This window comes from Lissotriton helveticus, chromosome 3_1, assembly GCF_964261635.1.
Source record: "Lissotriton helveticus chromosome 3_1, aLisHel1.1, whole genome shotgun sequence".
Lineage (NCBI taxonomy): Eukaryota > Metazoa > Chordata > Amphibia > Caudata > Salamandridae > Lissotriton > Lissotriton helveticus.
Genome location: NC_136061.1, coordinates 739261900 through 739280315, shown reverse-complemented (window position 1 = coordinate 739280315; position 18416 = coordinate 739261900). Strand labels below are relative to the sequence as shown.

Below are 18416 nucleotides of genomic sequence, written 5' to 3'. Positions count from 1 at the left end.
TGTGCATTATTCCGCCATCTAGTGGTTGGGTCTGGTGTCCTTCATGATGTCAACGTGCTTCCTCTGGAAGCTCCCACCTTTGGTCGCCATCTTCAGATTCTTTTTTCCGCCATTGGGTCTAGATCGTCAGTGAAGGAGCTCCACAACTTTGGAGAGAAGAATCCCTGAAAATCAACAGGAAGATCGAGAAATCACCGGAGAACATACCAGATTACGAGTTACGCAAAGGGGAGAAAGAACATCGAGAACTTTGACATTTCTACAGAGAATGCGCACACAGGGGGCTCCCTGGGTGCGGTGAGGACAAAGCTCCCTTTAAATTCGGCACCAACTGCCACCACAAGTAGGTGCAGAAGGACCAAAACTCAGTTTGCAACCTCTGCCTGCCGCTCGACCTTTGATATGAGGACTGCAACCCCTGTGTGGAATTCACTCTGAAGACCCTCAGAGTAAGAGAGAGGCAAAGAAGAGCAAACTACAGCATGCAAGGGCAGGGGACACCTCCATCGCTCCAAGATTTAGTGCTCTCCAGTGGACAAGAAGATAACATTGCCGTTTGACCGGAGTACGCCATAGTCGTCAAGGTCAAAAAGAAAATGCAGAAGGAGGTAAGAGAGCCGTCGAACCTCAGGCTCTCCACTGATACTTGCAAAAGTGAGTCAAAGTCCTCGAAAGGAGCATTGCCATCAAAACACTTGATATCTGCAACTGCATCCAAGGACAAACAGCCGGTTCCTTTGAAAAGGACTCCCAGACGGAGAAAACCCAAGATAAGGCAAAGGCGCCGAAGAGCAGTCTCAAAAGGGATGCTTCGAAGTCGAAAAATGAAGGGGTGAAAGCGGATACGACTTTGACGTCGACAATCGCAAAGAGACAAGCCGAAACCCTTAACGCCGAACATGCAGCCGAGATGGAGAACAAAAAAGAAAAGGCTTGAGGCCAAGATGGCCGGCATCTTGCAACTCAAGAGGGAGTTCGACGAGAAGAAGAAACTGTTCACTATTCTGTCAAAACTCATGCCGAAGCCGAAAGTCGCGTTGAGGAAATTCGACCACCCAAGAACCAGGCAAGGAACAGGAGGAGGAAGAGCTGTATTACGGCGACACCGAAGGTGAGGAAGGCGAGCAAACTTACCAGGGCTCGACATTCTCGGAGGCACAGGACTTGCAGTGGCAGGATCTCGACTCCGAATCACCGGAAGAAGGGGTAGAATCCTATCCTTCAAGGCCTTCGTCGCCAGACGACATAGGGATCTATAACCAGGTCATCAAGAGGACTGCAGACACATATGAGTGCAGCTAGAGGAGTTAAAACCCAAATCTTGCTTCCTCTTGGAGACATTGTTGCCATCACAGACAAGAGGCCAGTTCCTACCCATGCTCCCAAGTGTGCTTGACCAGGGGAAATAGGCCTTCAAAGAATCTGCTTTGTGTAAAGCAGTAACCCCAAGGACAGAGAAAAAATACAAACACTATTCTAAAGACCCTATGTATAGTAAGGGATCAGTACCAGCGAATTCAATTATAAACACCCATGCCTAGGAAGAGGGAAAATATACCCTCAAAGGCAGGACCACCTCCAGACAAAGAGTGCAGGAGAATGGACCTAATGGTGTTCTCGCAGATTATGGAGATGGCACAAGTGCCTGCACACAGGTTCCCCACAAGAAAGGACCTGTTAAGGATGCAAAACAGAAGGGTGCTACACCCAGAGCCAGGGAGTCTCAGCTTGGCAGCTTGGCTCCTGAAGACCTAGAGTTTGCACACCTCAAACTACCAGCAAGCACAATGGCGGTGCTTAGAGAGGCAAGCAGAATATCACAAGAAAGTGCTATGTAGCAAAGTGGAAAAGATTCTCCGAATGGTGCATTAGGGAGAAACTACAAAGAAGAATCACCAAGGAATCAACAGTACGAAAGTACTTAACACATCTACTTCAAAATAAACTAAGCTACACATCTCTAAGAGTGCACTTAGCGGCAATAGTGGCTTACACTTGAGGAGAAACAGGGAAGAGTTTCTTCACTTCCCAAGTAGGAAAGATATTTCTAGAAGGGGCAAAGAGAATCGCACCGCCAAACATAATGCTGCCTCCAGTAGGGAACCTCAACGTAGTGCTAACCCAACTGATGAAGACACCTTTTGAGCCTATTCATAAAGCAACACTGCATATGCTCACGCTAAAGACAGCCTTCTTAGTAGCTATCATTACGAAAAGTGAGTGACTGGTAGTTACCATTTTTGAGAGACTTCTAAACTTTGCCGTACCTAATAATTCTATTTTTGATAATCTATTGAACTATGCATTGCTGCCTACTCTTCATGTTCACATTCATAACACACTGAAACATGACAGATTTTAATATCTTGAGATGTAAACATGCCAGAGAGTCTTACAAAATTTCCAATGAAAGTTTGCGAGTAACCATACATACATTTTGGGTTTACTTTCTGCCTCTCAGAATGCAGTATTTTCTAGCTGTACCTTATAGGGGCTACTTTGACATTGCCCCATTGAAATTTAATTACAAAGTCAAACGGCTCTGAATAACATAGTGTTGGACGCAGAATTCAGAATGTATTTTGCTTTTCGTTTATATTCATTTCACTTAATAGAATATGTTACCCATAAAAATTAAATTATGCAGAAAGATGTTCCCCTCTCAAGGACAATTTGAAAAATGACCAGCTGTTCCATATGGGCCAGACCCGTTCTTGTAGTATAGTAAATGTTGTGTCACATGGCATTTTCCAAATAGGGACCTGACACATACTGGGTTTGCAATAGTGTCTAAGCGTTAAAAGATGAAATTGATAGCATCGCACAGATATGGGGGGTGGGTGTCATTCCCAGTGTTCGTGACTGGGCAATTGACATGGATAGAGCCATGATAGCCAAAAAAGATGTATTCAAGTAGTATAGCGGCAGCCCACCTCTGGAATAGCCTCCCTATTGCTATTAGGAAAACAGACGAACTGATGGCTTTTCGAAAAAAGGTAAAGACATGGCTCTTCCCTAAAGTGTAACTGCCCAGAAGCAAACTGACCACCCATCCTACCTATAATACACATTGTTTCAGCTATATTCTCACAGCGCCAGGATGCCCGTAGGGTTGCAGAGCGCTTTATAAATACCATAAATAAATAAATAAATAAAAGGGGATGCAAGTGGGGTAGGTGTAATAAATACAGGGGAGATATATGTCTGTCTCCAACAATTGAATTGCGACCCGTAATAGGAAGGAAACCCGATAATGTTTTTGATATCGACAGTCCATCTCAAAATGGGGGAATGTGATGTTATTGATTGAATGTTGACCAGCTCACAACGTCGATATGCATATCATGACCTTAATGCATTGCTGTACTGTTGTTTTATGTTTTTGATCAATAAAAAGTTTATTAAAAAAATGTATGAAATTGAGCCTAGGATGGGGATTTTGATAAGGAAATGTAGCAATGAATTAAGTCTCTGTACCACTGCCTTCACTCACTGCAAACCTATTGTGTTATGTGTTCTCGTGTAACCAATCCACACACAATTAATGTAGAAACTATGTGCTGCAGGGCTGCATATAGACAGCTCTGAGACTCTACAAATGGAGAAGTGTGGCTCAATGGTTAGAACGGCAGACCCTGATTCAGAGGTCTGGCCTGGAACCAGGGTTCAATTCCCCACCTCGGCGGGTCTTGGGCTCATAAATTCCACGGACCTGATAATTCTCGCCTCGGTGCCTATTCCAATCATGGAGTCCCACTCTGCAACTCTGGGCAATAGCTTGCTTAATCTCCACAACGGCCCCCACAACACTAAGGATGCCTGACTTCACCTTGGGGGTGTCCAGGGAAAGCCAGGATGGGTTCCACAGCGGTATTCGTACAAGCGCCTTGAGACCCTTGCGGGTGAGTAGTGCGCTATACAAGTATCAATTTACAATTTTTTTATCAATTTTTACAAATCTGTTTGGCCAGCCCTGAGTAACATACAGCTGTTTCTCACAAGCCTGGCACATATTTTCCAGAGTGACAGTGTCAGTCTTTCCAATTTCATGTTTAAAGGTATGATTTGGTTCGATTTGTTACAAATAGATACAGTCATACCTGGAATTTATTCTGAATGGCTTAACAAAAGGTATCAGAAAATTAGATCATCTCACAACACACCATTTTCTAAAACCTACAATTGATTCCACTCCAAACTAGAATAAGCTTTAAAATGGTTACCTCACCACACACATCCCACATTCCTTAGACAAAAATGCTGAACTACAGGAGATCAAATAAAACTTGGGGCAAATCGAGCCTTGTATCAAAATCATTAAAATTGAAAGACATAAAAAGGGCAACCAGACTTTCTAGTACCATGCTCCCAGAATTTGTAATTGTCTTGTGAGCATTCAGGAAGCCTGAAAATCCACCCTTTCAAACTTCACCTGAAGACTAATGATTAATGCATTCATGGCCATTGCCTATGTTCAAATGCTTGATCTGCTGCCCATGTGACCAGTTCTATGTTACATACGTATGGTTAATGACAAAAACCTATTGTTATTAATCCTTCATTACTAAAGGTTACTGCATCAAAGTATTCATTATTACAAAGCTATATGACAGTATTTTCTGCTACTCCTCCCAACCTCCACTGCATTGAGCTTCTGAAAGTGCCTGAAAATCTGTACAAACACAACAGATGCATTTTTTAAAACACATACATCAGGAGCGAAATAATTTTGTTGGTAAAGGACATAGTTCAAATGTCAGAGTCCTGATCATTCAGTGTGTTAATAAATTAGAAACCAAAGCACAAGTAAATATGACATTTTCAGTTATAAAACTGTACTCTTAAATGGTCTTACATTTGAAGGAGTAAAGTTGGACATATCATTGATGATCAACAGTGAAATATAAAAATATGTTGATAATTTATCTTTTAGGGCTTGAGCATGTAAGGCCAAACACTTGAAATACCACTCTTTTAGAAATTCTGATGTTAAAGGAATGCAGTTGATAATAATATAAGTGATCAGGGTGATATAACAGAAATTTATAGTGACAATTTCTATTTCAGGGTTTGAACCTGCAACAGCACAAACACCATCAGTTCCTGCATGGCAGGGCCGCTCCATCGGGACTACAAAACTCAGACTAGTTGAATTCTCTGCTTTTCTAGAGCAACAGCGAGATCCAGACTCAGTAAGTTATTTTATCTGACTCATTTACCTATATATGTGTTTTAATGAATGCTTTAAATACAGTTTGCTTTGTGTGCCCTGTTGAAATGTGAAAGTATATGCAGGAAAGAGAATTTTCCATAAATTGAAGCAGAATTAGTGTGGTGGCTTGAAGACAACCATTGACATATGATTGCAATTACTAAATTTGCTGATCGAAGGTTTTGTCTTAAAGGATAATCCATGGTTTTACCGGTATTATCTCTTTCCATATGCTCATCTCAGAATATTTCTACCATCCCCTATTCATAGACAGCTATACTCCGCACTTTCAGGTTACAGGTTAAAAGCTATCTCTTTGTCATAGGATTTGTCCTCTATAATGTCATATTCCTCATTCTATCACCGTTACATTTCATGCATCATTGTCATAGCCTCACAATTGATGATTGCTTCCTTTAGGCACTTTGTCCTAAACAACGTGCATCCTCATATCGCAGATGATTCACAAAGGTAAATTTAAATGAGTAGCTCCATCTGTATGTATATTTACTCTTACACCTAGTTGTAGATCTCTTTTTTTAGTTTTTCACCATTTCCAAGTGGAGATTTACACCTAGGTGTAGACTTAGGAGTTTCCATCCCCTCAAACGGTGGAACGGAGCATTTGCCAATTAAGTTTCTGACTGTAATGCTTCTATTACAACTTTTATGAGTTTTTGGCACTCTTTGCGTCTAAGGTGGAGATCTTACTGTAGGGAAAAAACAGAAAAATATAAAAGTTTATTTAAAAAAATGGATAACATAACTTTATTGTAAAATGTTTGTTGTTATGTAGGTTGTTATTAGCTTGGTTAAAGTCTTTTTAATAATTTAATATTTTATTGGTTAATAATAAAATGTATTCTGAATAAATTAGAAGAATTGATCATTTACTTGATAAACACTATACCCAGCCAACTAGGGGTAGATATTGTCTATGAGACTTATTCTGGCCATGTGACTGCCAGTAATGTTCACATGGAATCAGACATCAAAGAGCATATTTAATCAAGTAGTATGTTATGTTATGTTATGTTATGTTATATTTATTTTTGTATAGCGCACGGCTACTCAAAAAGAGTGTCCCGGCGCTTTAAGTAAATAGGACTACCATACAATAACACAACACAGTTAAAAGAAAGCAGAAATAAAATAGGGCAGACAGAATTTATACAGCCTACTGGCTAAACAACCAGGTTTTAAGACCTTTTCTAAAAACAAGTAGGCTGGTGGCTCCCCGAAGTGTGAGAGGCAAAGAATTCCACAGCTGTGGTGCAAGAAGTGCAAAAGAACGACCTCCCAATCGAGCTTTTTTCACTCGCGGGACCACCGCCAGGAACAGGGATTCCGACCTCAAAGAGCGGACTGGGTGGTAAAAAGCGAGTCTCTTTTGGAGGTACTTGGCTCCAACCGCATGGAGAGCCTTGTAGGCTAAAGTCAGGGCCTTGAAGGCAATCCGTTTGCGGATTGGAAGCCAGTGCAGCGTCTGCAACAGACCAGCTGCACTGACACGTCTGTTTAAGCCAAAGACAGCTCTAGCAGCCGCATTCTGCACCACTTGAAGCCGCTGTAGCAGATACTCTGGCAGGCCCGGGTAAAGAACGTTGGAATAATCTAGCCTAGAGCCGACCAGAGCCTGCACAGTCAGCTTCCTATGCTCCTCAGATAAAAGTATATATTAAGTTGGAACAATTGTTGATATACAAAAACTGCTTGCCCATTTGTTTGATGAACTGCATAACTTGATCAACTTAATGAGAATTATTTAAGTTTCAAATCATTTACTCAAACAATATCAGAATTTCTAAAGGTATCACCATAGAATAATCATTTCATATAACTAAATCAATGACACTAATAATGTCAAATGATTTTTTGTAAGTCAAGATGCTTTATCTAAATAAATGTGATTGCTCATCAAGTACAATACAGCTCGAATCATAGGTCATCACATAACAGAAACATTAGCAAATTTAAAAAAAAACAATCAATTGTACATCTCAAATGTCAGCACAATTAGTGAGTGGATAGGTGTAGAGACAAAAGAAATAAAAACATTTGCAAATAGATTTATGCAAACTCAGAATATCATACTAACCAAATAACGCAAGGTTTCTAGAAATCTGGAAAGCTTCCCTCTTGCCATGAGATTAAGCTGAGCACCTCAAGAAGAGTTGAGGAGCAAAGAGTCAGAATCAGCAGAACAACATTCACACAAACAGTATCTAGGGGTCAGATAACCATGTAACTCAACTGTGGACACGGACATTAACACATCACGAAAGAATTAGTGGATACCCAAAAATACAGCAAGTGTGACATCTCATTACCACGTGACAACTCAAACAAATGGGCAAATATTCCCATCAGTAACCGTCCTTTGCCGCCCTTTTTAACATCATTTGGGTTCTCCTTGCCCAGGAGACAAGACAACACAACACAGCCCACTGATGTTATCAAGGCTACATAAGTGAGTTTGTCACATGGTAATGAGATGTCACACTTGCTGTATTTTTGGGTATCCACTAATTCTTTCGTGATGTCCGTGTCCACAGTTGAGTTACATGGTTATCTGACCCCTAGATACTGTTTGTGTGAATATTGTACTTAGGGGTATGTATCTACTGTGGGTCGTTAAACTTACCCTTGGACCCTCTTATTAATTGGTTTTTGTTTGTGTCAGCGGAACAACAGCCAGCCCATAGAATTAGGAAACAGCAACAAAGCTTTTTCCTCTCGCAAAGTAAGGAAAACGCATCTAACTCCCACCTTCTTACTACTACTTGTTATACCTTAGATGCACTAAAGGTCCAACCCTCATTGTATCATCTCTCATAGAATTATTCAATTTCATTTGTCCAAAAAAAGGTGTGTTCAATCACACCACTCTCGACGTGCCTAACTTTTTCAAATGTCCCATTGTTTAAACATCCAACATTTTAATGAGCTTCCAACAGAGGAAATTCTAATATCAAGCTTCCACAGTTTGTACATCTCTCCATCTCACTTATGTATCAACTTGTAGTACAAATCTCCTTATGCTTTGCTCGGCAAGGAAACTCCATTCATTTATCTTGTTTTCTCTGCGCAACCTTGGCCATCATCGGGAACTTGTGAAGGAAAGATCACAGTTTTTCTCCTTTCTACATTTCTAAAATGCCATGTTAATTCTGAAAATGCTCTTGGGCCTTTTCTGCAGAGCAGTAAAATACACTTCTAGGAAAACAAATACAAGTGTTATTTATCATTTTATAAAACTCCACTATAAAACCCTCTATGAATGCTTTCGCTTGCGTTTTCTTTTCTTACCCACTAACTTTTAGTGAAAAATAAGCTCTCGACTTTTGACCGTTCTTTTCTAAATTAATCAGGTGCATTTGCGGCCTACTCTAGCATGTGCTTGTGCAGTTTTCATCTTTTCCCTATTAGTCTTACACTGTTAGTTTTTCACACTATTTGGTTAATAATTCACACAATGAGGAGTTCAGTCTGAGCAGGTTTCATTTCACGAAACCCTGCTCCTTCAACTCCATTAGTTGAAAACTACAATGAAGGATTTATTGAGAGAATGTTGAACTATACCAACAGGCTTATGACTACTCTAATGTGGCCTACAGTGCAAACCATGAGAGGGAGCCACAATACAAAAAGGTGCCTGAGTAGACCCCAAACTTGATGTGCACATTGACTGCTCTACCTTTAAGGATGTTAATAGATATCCTACAACAAATAGAGCACACATACCACCAGTTGACTGTAGGCAGTACAGTAATGAATACACTCAAACAAGCATGTGACTATTTTAAAGGGACATGGTTAGCATGTTAGTCAGATAAGTGAGGATGCTGGATGTGATGGCATTTTAGATGTTGCTGCTCCTTATGAAGATAGTGCGGGCTGACATGCTGAGACAGTCAAGGTTCATCAGGTAAAAGGTGATGTGATCATATATGTTCAACCCTCATTGAGACATACTTCAGTGTGCAGGATTCCTTTAAGGGAGCCCACCGTGGATTCTGGAAGCCAATAAGCTGGGCATTGTCACCATCGAGATGCAAAAGCATGAGGCTTGAGTTGCTGTTCTAAAATAGCTACCTGAGAGTAATAGTTTCAGTTTCTTCAGTTAAAGATAGCTAAAACTGGGCACTCTTTGCTTTCTTCATTAGGAGATCAGTAGAGGAATAATAGCTCTTGCCTATGAGACCTATTTACTTTGCCAGTGGGTTTCAGCCACACTGTGTACTTTGCTAAACCATTGAAAAAACCCAAAAATCTTACGTGGATGGCCGCGTCATTTTGTAGGCACCTACACAGGTTGTGAGGGAGGAACACAGAAGCACAAGGCAAGACTGAGCAATAGAGAGTGGAGTCAAGACATGAACACTGCAAGACAGAGCAGACAGGGGAAGCACCCAAGGGAGGCAGCGGGAAAACTCACCCACTCTCATAGAATGCGTAAATATAAAGAAATAACGTAGTTAAAGCTATGAGATAAAAAATATGTCCTTTGAGCCTTTTTTAGAAATAGAGAAGACTAAGGTGAGCAATTAAATATCACAGCTAAGGGGGGGTGGTTACAGTGTTACACAGTGAGATAATGAGGAGGGGGAGACCACAAAGGGTTAGTAAACTGATGAAGTCTGTTTCTCTCTCTCTCTCTCTCTCTCTCTCATCCACTCTCTTTCTCTCTCTCTCTCTCTCTCTCTCTTCCACTCTCTTTCTCTCTCTTTTTACCCCTCAGTTGCGTTATAAGACTTAGCAACAATATAATGAAATTAAAATGACACACAGAATGCCACAACGAAAAGCCAGTTAACTAGCAGCGAGAAACAATATAAGAACATATTCTTAAATGTGCTGTGAACAGATTAAAATATAATGGTATGTATATAGCCTAGTGCACAGTGAAGAATGGTCAATAAGTTGTGATGCAATGTTACATCCCATTTTAAATGAAGAGAAAGTCAGAAACATAATGCTGAATAATTGGAAAGCTCAGGCATTTGCAAAAACCCATTCCTGAAATGACATACTTATAACATAAAATAGGACATCATGAACATTTGACATACAACAGTTGTATTGGAAATATTTTAATATAGGTTGAAGACATCAAAAGCTCTCTCTTGCTTAAATTGGAGCAGGTTGGGGGCAGCATCAATGGATGTGTGGATGTTGCTTCTGGGTGCATAAACTGGCAATGCCCATTTCCTTTTTTCGTCTTGTTTGTTCTTCTTTGTCACTACTGAGATGGGTTCCAGGCTGCTTGTGTGCTGAGAGCAACTTGAGGCAGGGAGCTTGTCAGTCAGGTGGGTTTGGAGGCAGGTTGTGATGGCTTTGTAGGTGATGCAGCTGGTTTTGAAGATGGCGCTGGCTGGCATGGAGAGCCAGTGGCTTTCCAACAGGCTTGGGGGGGGGGGTGATAATATGGTTATATTTCTTTGTCCCATGCTGAGGCATGCTGTGGCGTGTATTGTGCCTTTAAGTGAAGTCAGTATGGGGTTTGGAGGCCATAGAGGATGGCATTGCCACCATCCAGATGCAAGAGTGGCTTAAACTGCCGTTCTGAAGTAAATTTCAGGGGAAAGGGGTTCACGTTCCTCAGAAGAAATGGCTAGTACCTGTCATCGCCACGAGGACCTTGTTATGGTGTCTAGGGTGAAACCATATATTTGGTTAAAATGGGAGCTCGAGTCCATCCTGGTTCAGGTTGTTGAACCAGATTTTGTCTAGTTGGGAAATGTTGGTCTTTGAAAATAGTGGAATTTCTGTTTTGGTGAGGTTGAGCTTCAAGTAGGTGCTGGATATTGAGATCTGACTTGCGGGCAGGCAGAGATGTTGGCATCGCATGTCTAGAGCGTAGGAAACCTTTCAGTAGGCTTGTGAGTGGTTGGCATTGCATCATCAAAACAATCTGAAACTTATCAGCCAAATGCAAATCTGGCCAACTTGTTTGTCTTTTGACAGCTAAATAAGTTATTCCAGCTTTCCTTTTGGTGTGGCTCAATAGTGCATTTAGATGTTAGGCACCCAGAAAGAAAGTCTCAGAGTATAGGAGAACAAGTCACTGCAAGACACTTTTCGGATCTGTGATGTGTACTTTTAGTTCATTGGTCCTCTGGTACCACTCTTCTTGGTTAGTCATTTGTTTGTCTGCCCCTTTCTTGACTCAAAAAGTTTACTAAGAGTGAATCTGATTAATGCACATATTTCCTTTGGTTGTATAGTCCGCAGTGCATATCTGAATTACTTCACAAAAGGTGACAGCATAATGAGTTTAGAGTCAATGGGGGGATTCATATAGCTCAATAAGGCTCAGAGTTTATTGTATGATAACAGATAGTGTGGGGTATCTCAAGTCATATTTTTAAAGGCTGAGCAAAATTAGTAGGCACAGTCATCCCTTTCTCTGTGTAGTATATAGGGTCTGTAAATATATCTCAGAAATCATTTGAAGGCAGAATGTTATATTCAGGGACAAGCAGGAGTTAGAACAGGATTTTTGTTCAGGTATGCATTTAAACAGCTGATTTCAGGGCAGCACAGGCTTGTCATGCACCAGTGTTCGAGGCATGTGGGCTGCTGAATTCATATCTCTGCATAGATCGCCGCCTAGTGTTGGGTCCGGATGATTGCACTTTGTTGTCCTGGAAGAGTCTTCGAAGTATCATGAGATAGATGACTCCTCCCCTGGACTAGAGTGCGCATGGGCATCTTCTCCATCCTCAGATTGTTTTTTTCCGCCATTGGGTTCGGATGTTACTCCTATACTCCAACTTCGGAATCGAAACAAAACTTTTCTAAAGGCCAAAAGGCTTTTGGCTTCAACGGTGTTGTTCTCGCTCGGTACCTCTTGACTCGATCAAGCTTTCCATCTCGACTCGGTCGTCGACGGGGGCCGTTGGGCCTTTTCGACGACACGTGAGCCTGCCGTCGATGGAAAGGAGCCCGTTCAAAAGGTGCCCACAATGCCACTCCAAGTTCCCGCATACTGACAATCACTTAGTATGCAACAAGTGCCTTTCCCCAGACCATAAGGAAGAAACCTGCACAGCCTGCGCCCAATTTTGGTCGAAGAAAACCATAAGGATTCGACGGGCCGCTAGGCAAGAGATGCAGCGACAGGCACCGGAACCGGACAACATCTTCGATGATGACCAAGAACTTCCAGAAGCACCAGACTCTGACCTAGAGATCGTCACCGTCGAGGACTACTCAGACTCCGATGACGAGATCCCACCGGCGCAAATCGTGAGTACACTGCCCTCGACACCAATTACCCCGTTACCTAAGGCTCCGGTCGAGGCATCGCCAAGAGGCCTTAGCCAAGATCCGAAAAAACATTCGACAGCCCCGCCATCCGGCTCGGCTCCAAAACCGAAACCTAAGCCTTCAGAGACCCCAGGGCCAAGTAATGTCATCCCTAAGAAGGTTCCAGAGCCAAAAAAGGTTGTCGACCCGAAGGGCGTCGACCCAAAGAAGGCCGTACAGCCCAAAAGCGACGACCCAAAGAAGGCCGTTCAGCCAAAAGGCGTTGACCCAAAGACAACCGTCGACCCGAAGAAGGTCGTCGGACCGAACAAGAACACCCAGCCGAAGGGCGCCGAACCAAAGAAGGTTGTCGACCCGAACAAGCCAGCTGTACCGAAAGTCGCCGACCCAGCAAAGGTCGCCGACAGAAAGGGTGCCGTACCGAAGCATGTAACCCGGCCGGAGAAGGCTATCGACCAAAAGACAAGTGCTCCAAAAACACCAGTCGATCCCAAAAAGACCATCGACTCGGCAAAGGACAGTCAACCAAAAAAGCCTGTCGAGCGCAAGAAACGTGTCGAACCGAAAGACCCAGTCGACCCAAGATCACTTGTCGTCCCGAAGAAAGGGCCCGAGCCGAAGAAAAGCACAAAGGCACCAAAAGTCATCGAATCAGAAGGTGTTATCGACCCAAAAAAGTCAAAAACACAACCAAGGACTGTAGAGGAAGAACTCTTCCGTCCAGATCCATCAGACGACCAGGCAAAAATATAAATTAATCCTGACACTGGTAAAGTCACAATCCTGCACAGGAAGAAGAGGCCACTGGACACTGGCTCTAATTCCCCTATTCCACTAAAGAAGAAGGACTTTGGGACTTCTCCCTCTAGACCCTTCATTCCTTTCTATCCCATTATGCCTACTACACCTTTTGCTCCTTACTCTCCTTCTCACTATGGGGACAATGAGGGGAACACAAGGGAGGATCCACAGCCTGAATATGATTATCCACAAGATCCTGACCCCCAGAATGAACCATGGGAGGAGCCAACTGACCCTTATAACACCCATCCCATCCCTGATGTATCCTCTTATCCAACTAAGCCGTCACCTACTGATGACACCATTGTTTTCAACCAACTAATAGACAGGGCAGCGCAGTACCACAATGTAGATATGCATAATGACCCTGTAGAAGAAGACTTCTTGTTTGACACCTTCCCTACTTCAGAAAAAAGTGTCAGAACACTTCCTATATTAAAGGGAGTGTTAAAATACGCACCTGACATATTTAAAGATACAGCCAGGGCAAGGGTAATCAATCCCAGGATTGAGAAGAAGTATAGAGCAACCCCTACAGACCCTACCTACATCAAAGGGCAGTTACCATTAGACTCACTGGTGGTGGCTAATGCACGCAAAAGGGCCAACTCACAGACAACAGGTGAAGCACCTCCCCCCGATAAAGAATCAAAGATACTAGAGGCCTCGGGTAAAAGGGTATGAAGGGGTCCCAGACCAAAAACACAAAGAATATATAAAATCAACTTGATTTTCACACAATTGGATAAGATCAAACACAAAAAAAGTAACGGTTGACAGTGTTTTTATTTTCACTGAACCCACAAGACCATATAGTGGTTGTATATTCACTAGTATTTATACACAAATATCAAATTTCAAGTGCGCCCACACAGGGGAGGGGAAGGGGTGCAAGGGGAGGGGAAGTGCTTCAGTTAGTTAACATCACTAATCAGAAAAATCGTTAAGCACAAATCCACAAATGAAAACATCATTGTCATTGATCCATGACTCGGAGATCAAGGGAAACACATGTTTTACAAAGCATTCCACATAACAGAGACTCCTGTAATGATTCTTATTATCAATCTTGGGGTGAGGAGTTCGTGTGAGTAGAAGATGGTCTACGTTTCGACCCAGGGGTGTAGGATAATGGATCCTTACTCGCGGGTCTTCATCAGGACGTAGGGGGGGGGTGGTGAAGGAAGAGGTGGGGCTGAGTCCTAAATATAATAGTGAAGAAATGTACAATTACTGTTACGGTCTCAAAAGAGTCCCGACAAACACAGATTAAAAAGCCCGGAGGCCAGTCAACAAGATACTAAGCGTAAGAGGGAAGTTGAGAAGAGTTAAAAAAGGAGGGTAGGTGAACTGAGGGTAGGACAGAAAATGATTACCTGGCACGCAGGTAGACAAGGCCACAGGCCTGCTGGGCGTGTTATGTCTCCAGGTAAAGCCCAGTCCGGATTAATAATAGCGGTGTCTGCAAAAAGGCATATGGAGACAGTTCGGTACATTAACACCAAACACATAGGGGCACACGTTACAAAGCAAAACGTGGAGCAAGGGCGTCAAGCGCCTACCTTGTATTCAATAGCTCACCCGTTCTAGGAGGCACGGCGGGTGGTGTCCATCAAATACGAAAAATTATTGGAATAAACCAGGCGCTCGTCTACAAAACATCAAATGGAGAAGGTGTGTCAAAAAACCGGAGCGCTGAATATACAGGCAAAGCTAGCCTCGCATTGCCAAAGGACTGTGACTCACCCAAAAGGATAACGAATTACTATCAGGAAGGAGCAGGCTCAGCGTGTCTCCTTGTAGGCGGCGGAGGCCTCCGTGGCCTAAGCGTCCCCAGAGTGGATCAGGTACATTTAGACAGCCATCTACAAGGATGAATTACGGAGGAATTGTAAGGAGGCGATTTGGGCTCTCAACAGTAAAAGATAACAAACGCGGCTACTTTCCAGGGACTCACCCGTAATGGGTCAGAGCGGAGCCAGCGTCAGCGCGTGTCTGCCTGGAACCAGGAAGTGTTTCCATGGCTACCAGGATCAATATTATAGACTCCTAAAAGAAAGACTCGTTGCTGGGTAACATGGTAGCAGCCCTTGGAGGAAAGACTGATATACACGAATTATTAAGGGGTTTCACACATCATAAGATGACAGAGTTGCTAAAAACAATATGCATGGTGAAACGATCATGGGGGCCCCAGATAGCAATTATTGGGAACAGAAGTGAAGGATGGTATTTGATAAAAGAACAGAAATCAGAAAAGCGCGGACCTGCCACACAAGGCGGTCTGGCGCTCACTTTCCCAGAACAAAATAGATCAAACAATTCGAAAAAACATGAAGGGTCATATAAACATTGTGTGAAAAAACCACATTCAGGAAAGTGGCCATTCGTATGTCTTGAAAGGACTCCAAATGCGCGGACCAAACCACTATGGTAGTCAAGGCGCAAAATGGGTCAAGGGATATTTACATCCATAAAGTAAAACTGCACATTACACAGTATAGTCATGAGTATACAACATTGGTACTTCGTAGGCGCGGACCAACCATGCAAGGTAGTCAAACGCCTATGGGTCATACTTGGTTGGCAAAACACACGCATGATAATATTGGTGTGCACTGCAGATGCTGCAACAGCGTGGACCCACCAAACAGGGTAGTCAAACGCCTAGGTCCACTGGAGAAAACTCAGAAAAGGATCAAAAGGCGAATGAGTGTCAGCATATTAGTATGTATAAGCACCCAGGAGCGAGGGACCAGGCCATAAATCACAAGGTGGCCATTTGAGCAAAACTACTTTCTGATTCATTCAGACCCCTGGACACTGAGTCAAAGAGACAAATCCATTTAATCTCCCTAACATTAAGGACGGGTTCGATGCTGCCGCCCCTAGGGCCCAGTCGGACCTGTTCCAGAATTGTCCACTTTAGGCTTTCAGGGAGGTGATTGTGTGTGTTACAGTGTTCAACCAATGGGGCTCCTGCGACCTTACATCTCACGCGGCTGCAGTGCTGCAGAAAACGTACCTTCGCACGTTGCTGTGTCTGACCCACATATATCTGGTCACAGGGGCATATTATGCAGTACACCACATTGGTGGAGTTGCAATTGGTGTGTGACTTTAGGGGAACTTGATGTTGTTTATGGATGAAGATCTTCGTCTGAATGGTCGAAGGGCAAGCTTTACAGGACCCACATCGATAATGTCCCACAATAGGAGGAAGGTTCCACATGGTAGTGATCGACGGTTCTGCTGGGCTCGATAGAAAGGAGCGCACCACATGGTCTCGGATATTCCTTGCTTTTTTGAAAGCGTGGAGGGGCGGGCACTTCGTATTCAGGTCTTCGGATATCAGATTCCAGTACTTGTTAATAGTTTGTTTTATCCTGTTGCTTTTCGTGGAAAAAGTTGTAACACAGATCATACGATCCTCATTCTTATTCTGTTTGTCTCCTGGTTCTAGTAAGGTCTCCCTGGGGTTGAACCATGCTCTCTTCATGGCTTTCTTTACCAAACGCCTGGGGTATCCACGTTCCAGTAGTCTGCCCATTAGGATTGAGGATTGATCCATGTAATCCTCCTTCTTGCTGCAGTTGCGGCGAATCCGCAAAAACTGGCCGAAGGGGAGGTTGTCACGAAGGCCCCTAGGATGGTGGCTGGAGTACAGAAGGAGGGAATTCCTCTCCGTGGGTTTCCTGAACAAGTTGGTTTGAAGGATCTCATTCTCCACAAAAAAGGTTAGGTCCAGGAAATCGATGGATTTTTTATCAAATTTAATCGTGAATTTGATATCTGGTGATCTATCATTGAGCCAGTTGAAGAAGTTGGTGATATCGTCCTCGGTACCGGACCAAACACAGACAACGTCATCTATGTATCTCATCCAAAGGTGTATCTGAGATCTGAAAGGATTAGCGTTAGTGAGTACAAAAGTATCTTCATACATAGCCATGAAGATTATGGCCAGATCGGGAGCAAAGGCCGCCCCCATCGCCACGCCCTTGGTCTGAAGATAGAAGCAATTGCGGAAAATGAAGAAATTCCTCATCATTGCAATTTTGAGCAATAGGATGATGAATGTGGTTGGTACCTGGACGGGTGCCTCCCGTTTGTCAAGAGCAATCGACATTGCAACCAGGGCCTCATCCTGGGGTATGCTGGTGTACAAAGACACAATGTCACATGTTACCAGGAGGTCTCGTGTGGAATCGAAAGGGTGCCCATCGATCAGATTGATGGTTTGAGTGGTGTCCCTTAAGTATGTGGTCGTAGCCTCGGCCAGTGGTTTTAAAAAGAAATCAATGTACCTGCACAACGGTTCCAGCAGGGAGCCACATCCAGAAACGATGGGGCGTCCAGGGGGCTTGAGGAGATCCTTGTGGACTTTGGGTAAAGTATAGATGGTGGGGAGGCGAGGGTGCTTCTGATTCAAGTACTGGAATTCTTGTTCCGATAAAAATCCTTGTTGGAGGCCGTCTTGGGTGACTCTCTGGATCTCAGCCATGATACTTTGGGATGGATCCCCACCCAGTTGTCTGTAACTGATCCCGTCCTACGACAACTAAATGACGGGATCAGTTACAGACAACTGGGTGGGGATCCATCCCAAAGTATCATGGCTGAGATCCAGAGAGTCACCCAAGACGGCCTCCAACAAGGATTTTTATCGGAACAAGAATTCCAGTACTTGAATCAGAAGCACCCTCGCCTCCCCACCATCTATACTTTACCCAAAGTCCACAAGGATCTCCTCAAGCCCCCTGGACGCCCCATCGTTTCTGGATGTGGCTCCCTGCTGGAACCGTTGTGCAGGTACATTGATTTCTTTTTAAAACCACTGGCCGAGGCTACGACCACATACTTAAGGGACACCACTCAAACCATCAATCTGATCGATGGGCACCCTTTCGATTCCACACGAGACCTCCTGGTAACATGTGACATTGTGTCTTTGTACACCAGCATACCCCAGGATGAGGCCCTGGTTGCAATGTCGATTGCTCTTGACAAACGGGAGGCACCCGTCCAGGTACCAACCACATTCATCATCCTATTGCTCAAAATTGCAATGATGAGGAATTTCTTCATTTTCCGCAATTGCTTCTATCTTCAGACCAAGGGCGTGGCGATG

At 43.4% G+C, this 18416-nt stretch overlaps 1 protein-coding gene across 6 annotated transcripts in view; it reads left to right on the top strand.

Moving 5' to 3' along the window:
* TEAD1 (TEA domain transcription factor 1) overlaps positions 1-18416 on the top strand; it is a 505124-nt gene that overhangs the window by 395583 nt on the left and 91125 nt on the right. For all 6 annotated transcript variants that reach the window (XM_078680921.1, XM_078680920.1, XM_078680919.1 and 3 more), the window contains one exon: positions 5068-5192. In XM_078680921.1, the coding sequence (XP_078537047.1) occupies positions 5068-5192 (125 nt within the window). The remainder of the gene's footprint in view (positions 1-5067; positions 5193-18416) is intronic.